Below are 6,941 nucleotides of genomic sequence, written 5' to 3' on the forward strand. Positions count from 1 at the left end.
ATTACTGACAAATCCCCAGATGATGCTGATCGTGCTGGTCCAGAGACCACAGTTTGAGAAACATTGATTTTAAAAATAAGTACTCTTAAATAACAGAGATTGCCTAACCTAAGGGATTAGAGTTGGCGCTGTAGTTGTTCATACAGTTAACCCTTAAACAGTAACAAATATCAACAGTACTTCTTCAAAATAGACTTGCCCAGGTCAAAAACCGGCTTCTGCACATGGGCCACGAAGTTTCAATCTCACTGTATGTGCGCCCGCACGTGGTATTTTGTGGAAGAGCCACACTCAAGGGGCCAAAAAAACTCATGTGGTCATGAGTTTTAGTTTACCGACCGCAGCACGAGGCTGTCATAAAGCAATCATATTGCTGCTTCTTCATTATCAATAAGTGAATCATTATATTTGTAAACAGATGAATTTTTTGTTCATATTTTTTTCATATTTGATGTCTAGTGTTAGTAATATGTGTAACATCTACAGTGTTTTGTATCATATAAAACAATATTGATGTAGATACTGACAGTTGACTCATTTCATAAATAGATGATGTAAAATTATGGTATTGATAAATATATATGGTACTCTAAATGTATTAGCCTTATGATTTTTTATAACATTTTCTTTTCTCTAGCTTACTTTACTGTAAAAATACAATATATAATACATATAACATGTAAAATATGTGTTAATTGACTGTTTATGTTATTGATAAGGTTTCTGATCAGCAGTAGGTCATTAGTTGTTATGTTTTGGGGAAGTCAAAAGTTATACAGATTTTTGACTGTGTGGTGGCTCAACAACCCTAACCCTCACATTGTTCAAGGGTCAACTGTGTATGTGTGTGTGCGCGCACGCAATGTGATATGCTAGTGATGTGATATGCTGTAGTAGAGATAGGACAGTGTTATAGTATTACTAGAGGCCTGATGCACGAAATTTGTGCATGGATAGGGTCCCTAGGCCTGGCCAGCGATCAGGGCTGATCTGTGGGGCAACTGGCGGGGCAATCGGGGTCCCCGCTCACACCCGCCTTGGCTGGCCTGGTGCCACCCCCTTGTCAGCCCCACCCCCCCAGAGGGGGGATCAGGGGCCCCTGCTGGCACCTGCCTTGGCCTGCCTGGCACTGCCTGCTCACCAGTCCCGCTGCCGCTGCTAGTCACCTCCCTATGGGGGGGAGTCCACTGGCACCCACCTTGGCTGGCCTGGGGGCAGCTCCTGCATTGAGTGTCTGCCCCCTGGTGGTCAGTGCACGGCATAGCAACCTGTCATTCCACCCGTCATTCTGCTGTTTGGTCGATTTGCATATTAGGCTTTTATATAGGATAATAAAAGTTATATAATGGTCTTCCAGAAATATAGAAGAAAAGGAGATTGATTTGAGCACTTCAGAGGGAGGGAATGGCAGAACTACTTGAAGAAATATTTAGTCTGGTCATTGAAATAAGATGAAATTTCAACAGTGAGAACTGGAATAAGGGAATTTCAGAAAGGAAGAGGGATGATAAGTTAAAGACCCAGAAATGAGAATATGGGGGATGATGGGTAGTTTGAATGGAGCAGATTAGCTAGACACAATTAGAGGATAAAGCGTCTCATTTGTCAGTGTTAGGTGATGGTTTCTGAATGAAAAAGTGACATCATCAGAATTCTACTTTGAGATTTCTAGAGCAAGAATGTAAAGGATTGATTCCAACATGGTGGATGGCAGGACTGAATTGGGGAGAGAGAGACCGATCGCACAGGAGTCTTAGTGGCAGTGGTTCAGGTTTTCCTAGCCAAAGAGCCCCTGCTACTGACACAGACACTCCCCAGGCAGGGCTCGTGCTTGGAAACCACACCATCTTAAAGGTTTGCAAGGTCCTTCTTGGGAGGAGGCTGCAGGGAGCAGCAGCCGCTAGGCCCCTAGCCTTGCCTCCACCCAGAGTAGCCATGCCCCATGCCTGAACCCACAGGCACCGCCAAGGACACATCCCAGACCCCGTGCACCTGCCACAGATGCCACCCAGACTGCGCAGCCAAGGGGAAGCCAGTGGGACCTCTCAGGCCTTCAGTTGATACCTGCAGGACCAGCTCTGTGGGGGAAGGGCGTACAGCTCAGAACAGGTACAATCCAGGTCAAGGCACACCCAGCCTCTGGGCTAAGGAGTCCACACCCGCTGGACTATTAGGACCCTCAACCTCTTAGACCTCAATCAGGTTTCCCAGGGCCAGAAAGAGACAGAGACTCATATTGACCTGCACCAGAGCAGCTTCCAGACGGCCCAGGATAGACACAGCAAGGGACCAGATTCAACATCAGAGGAAAATCCACAAATAGCGGACCCAAAGGTTTTTGAGTGTGTGAGTGTGTGTGGTTTTGTTTTTTGGTGAGTGGATTTTTTTGTGTTTGTTTTTTCCCCTTTTATTTTCTTCTTGTTTTTCTTGCAAATCTCTAATTTCTCTCTTTCCTTTGATTCTATTCTACTTCAGTCTAATCTTACTGTTATTATTAATTTTTATTACTTTGTTTTTATTTTTTCTCATTTTTTCCCATTTTACTTTTACTTATCTATATCTTAACATACCCATTATTACTTGGTTTTAAAATCACCATTATCATTTCATTTATTTTCCGTTTCTTTTTTTCCTCCTATACTAGTTCTTTTAGCTTCCTTCTTGCATCCATATAGCCATTTTTTCATTGTCTTCTTTCTCCCTTTTTTTTTAAATATCCCCTCTAAGTCTTTGGTCACCTGTCTTTTAGTATTCTTTTTATTTTTTCTTTGCTTTGCTTCCTCTTCTTTTTTCTTCTTAGTCTTTTCTGTTATTGCATTGAGTAGCTTAGCTTAATTTTTGTGGTGTTTTTGGTTTGGTCCTGTTGTGTCTTATCCTGTTCTGTCAGCACCTATATAATAGCTGGTACAACGGTATAGAGGTTGAACTTCACTGGCAGCAAGTCAGAAGGGATCCCTCCCACAAATGGGACATCAACCATCAAGTCCCAATTATAACAGGAGAGCCCAAATAACATACACAAGGGGCATTCCTAGAGTATCCAGTTCAGGTGTACAAAGCAACTGCACCACTGGGCCCCTCGACACTTTATACATAAGGCCATCCCACAAAGACTGGGAGGCATAACAGTTCTATCTAATACATAGAAGCAAATACACAGAGATAGCTAAAATGGAGAGACAAAGAAACAACCCCCAAATGAAAGAAAAGGAATTTTTTCTAAAGAACTGCTTTAAGTACAACCCTCGTAACACAAGTGATGCAAAAGCAACCTATCAGACATAGAGTTCAAAGTAATAGTTATAAAGGTGCTTAAGGAGCTTAATGCGAATTACAAGGAACTCAGTGAGAATTGTAGCAGTGTATAAAAGGAAATAGAAACCATTAACCAGAACCAGACAGAAGTGAACAATAACATATCTGACATCAAGAACACCACTTGGCTCAGTAATAAACAATATTTACATAGATTTTTTAAAAAGAATATAAAGTATTCATTAACAATGAGTAGCATCTTACAAAATTTAATCTCAGTTTGACTATTTTTTAAGATTTTTTTAAATTGATTTTTAGAGAGAGAAGAAGGGAGAGAGAGAGAAACGTCAATTTAAGAGGGAAACATCGATTGGCTGCCTCAGGCAGGCCCCTGCTGGTGATCAAGCCTGCAACTCAGGCATGTGCCCTGACTGGGAATTGAACTGGCAACCTTTTGGCACATGGGACAACACCCAACCAACTGGCCATATCAGCCAGCGCTCATTTTGACTCTTAACTCATTTTTCCTGAGTAGTTCTTGTGCTGACTTAAGTTTTGTTGCATACATGTTTTTCTTTATTACAAATGCAGTAATATAATTAAAGAAATATTTTAATATGTTTTTATTGATAGTTTAGAGAGAAATAGAGAAGGATAGAGAGAGAGAAACATCCATCACCTGCCTCCTGCATCCCCCCTCACTGGGAATAAAGCCCAAACTTGGGCATGTGTTCTGACTGGAAATGGAACAAGGGACCTTCTGGTTCATGGGTCAATGCTCAACCACTGAGCCACACTGGCCAGGCTAAAGAAATTTTTATAGATACATGTATGTAAGTATATATAAAGAGAGACAGAGAAAGCACACAAAACCATAATTTTTCTCACAAAAACTTTTTATAGTATCAAATAGGCTTCTACAGCATTAAATGACTGAAATGTATTATATGGTTTTAATGAAATAATAGAATTCAGTGGTTAACACAGTTGCTTTTCATGAAAAACCTTCATTTATTTGACCACTTATCTCTGATAAACTTTTTATAGGAGTGATAATATTTGAATTATCTTACAGGTTCCAGACTATTATGACATCATCAAAAAACCCATTGCCTTAAATATAATTCGTGAAAAGGTGAACAAATGTGAATATAAATTAGCATGTAAGTAATTTGTATGTTTATCTTTTTGTTTAAAGAGGTAGAGGCTATTTTTCTTTTTACCTTTATGATAAATTAATGTAATTGTGTAGATGACATCCCAAGAGGTCTCTCAAATGCTTGTCCATGTATATGGAAATGAAAGACGGGTGAGGATTAAGTGAGTTAAAGATATTTTAAAGACTCTGATCTTAACAGAAGTTACTTACTGAAACTATGCAGTTATGCCTAATTGCATAGTTTCAATAAAACAGTTTTAAAGTATTTGTAGTTAGAGTTTTAAACTTTGGTTCTACTACCTTGTTTCCAATTTCTAAAGAAAAAGGTGGGCTTCTGTTCCTTAATGACATTTCTAGATATGATACAAATAAAACGTTTAGTTAGAAGTTATAAACTTTCACTCTAATCTCATTTGTGTTTTTCTTTCCAGCTGAGTTTATTGATGATATTGAATTAATGTTTTCGAACTGCTTTGAGTACAACCCTCGTAACACAAGTGAAGCAAAAGCTGGAACAAGGCTTCAAGCATTTTTCCATATTCAGGCTCAAAAACTTGGACTTCACGTCACACCTGGGAATGTGGATCAAGTTAGCACTCCACCAGCTACAAAAAAGTCACGAATCTGATTTTGTCCTTCTAAAGGATATATTTGAGGAAAACAAATTATTCGTGAAATGGAACATTAAATCATGCTACAAAGCAGACATATATGTATAAAGCAATAACAACTGATTGACCACTTTGAAGTGTGGCCTGCACTATATTCTCAATTTTAATATTAAGCACTCAGGAGAATGTAGGAAAGATTTCCTTTGCTACAGTTTTGTTCAGTACCTGATAAGTTTGACAGATGTATTGGATACAGTACTGGTTTACAGAGGTTTTTGTACATTTTGAGATCATTCATGTGTCCCAATATCTTGGAAAATATTTTTTCACCTGTGATTTATTTTGTCATTGATGACTTTTCTTAGACATGTGGTATTAAGAGAGATTTATCTACACAGATAAATCTTCTGTTTATAGCACAGAAAAAAAAAGTGTATATGTCCAAAAATCTTTAATGAGCACATTCTTTCAACACTACACATGAATGAATCTAATTTTATATCCTTGAAGTGCTGGACCAGTGCTGGCTAGAGGTATTAAGTCTGAGTTTATTAACTAGATATTTATTTAGCATTCAGAATTAATTTGTGAATTTGTTTTGTATTTATAAAATTTGTATCTGGAAAATGTTCTTTAATTTTTTAAACGTTTTATTGTTTTTGTTTTATTTCTCTTAACTTCATTAATGAGAATTCAATAAAAGGTAACACCCTTTTCCCTGACAGTTCTTCCAGTTTTACAGAATAAGTTTCTGTGTACAACTTTTTAAGTGTACAAATAAAGTGATACATTTTTTCAAATATTCTGAATTTCTGGAATTTTTACAAATCAGAGTTGGACTTCTATACATGATACATACAGACCATAGGAGCCAATGTTTTACTGTACCTGAATCTTAGGACAGTGGTTTTCTATCCAAGCCCTTTAGGAGTAAGATACCTCCAGTCAGTAACAGTGAACATTCTATGGCAGGGGTTGTCATTAAAAGGAGGAAAGTAAGTTTGGAATGTGCCCACTTCGTTAAAAAATACCACTCTGGCTGGGCTGGTGTGGCTCAGTGGTTGAGCGTTATCCTATGAACCAAAAGGTCATGGTTCAATTCTTGGTCAGGGTACATGCCCAGGTTGATGTTTCTATCTCTCCTCTCTGAAATCAATAAAAATGTATATTTTTAAGGAAAAGAAACACCACTGTGGAAATTTTTTTAAAATGAAACAAAGCGAGAGAAACAAGATGGCAGCATAGGTAAACACCTGTACTCGCTGCCTCCCACAACCACATCAGAATTACAAGTAAAATACAGAACAACCATCACCCAGAACCGCCGGAAAGCTGGCTGAATGGAAGTCCTACAACTAGGGAGGTAAAGAAAAAAGCACACTGAGACTGGTAGGAGGTGCGGAAACACGGAACAGGCTGGTCCAGCACCCAAGTGTGCCACTTTTTTAACCGGGAGGGAGATCACCTCTGCGGAGGCCGGGGTCCCAGCCCCACATCAGACGCCCAGCCCAGGGTCCCAAAGCTGGGAAAAGAAGTCCCTACAGGCGGTAAGAACTACAGACTATAAAAACCATTGCAGATTGGGGCTGAGTGACACAGAGGCTGCTGGAGACCTAGCTGTTCCTCTTAAAAGGCTGGCACCATGAACTGAATTTACAAGCTCCTGCTCCCTCTGAGCTCCAGTGCCGGGCAAGGCTCTGGGGGACACAGACACATAAGGGCAGAAACTGAACTGTCTGGCATTGGAGCAGGAACTCCGCGGTGGCTTTCTTCCAGATGGAGGTGCTAGCATTGTTCCTGTGCTGGGACATCCCTGGTGCAAGGCTGACTGGCAGCCATTTCTGATTGCTTCGCCCTGGTGATTCCCTGAGACCCCACCCCAACTAATTTACAACCCCACCCAAGCTGTGTGCCGC

The 6,941-nt window shown here is 39.9% G+C and overlaps 1 protein-coding gene across 1 annotated transcript in view; it reads left to right on the plus strand.

Annotated features, from left to right (window-relative positions):
• Window positions 1–5,827, plus strand: part of BAZ1A (bromodomain adjacent to zinc finger domain 1A) — a 105,982-nt gene extending 100,155 nt beyond the window's left edge. Inside the window, exons 27-28 of the mRNA XM_015561312.1 lie at window positions 4,331–4,418; window positions 4,846–5,827. Coding sequence (XP_015416798.1) covers window positions 4,331–4,418; window positions 4,846–5,042 — 285 coding nt within the window. The 3' untranslated portion in view covers window positions 5,043–5,827. The remainder of the gene's footprint in view (window positions 1–4,330; window positions 4,419–4,845) is intronic.
• The last annotated feature ends 1,114 nt before the right edge of the window (window positions 5,828–6,941 follow it).

This window comes from Myotis davidii, unplaced genomic scaffold, assembly GCF_000327345.1.
Source record: "Myotis davidii unplaced genomic scaffold, ASM32734v1 scaffold176, whole genome shotgun sequence".
In the NCBI taxonomy this organism is placed as follows: domain Eukaryota; kingdom Metazoa; phylum Chordata; class Mammalia; order Chiroptera; family Vespertilionidae; genus Myotis; species Myotis davidii.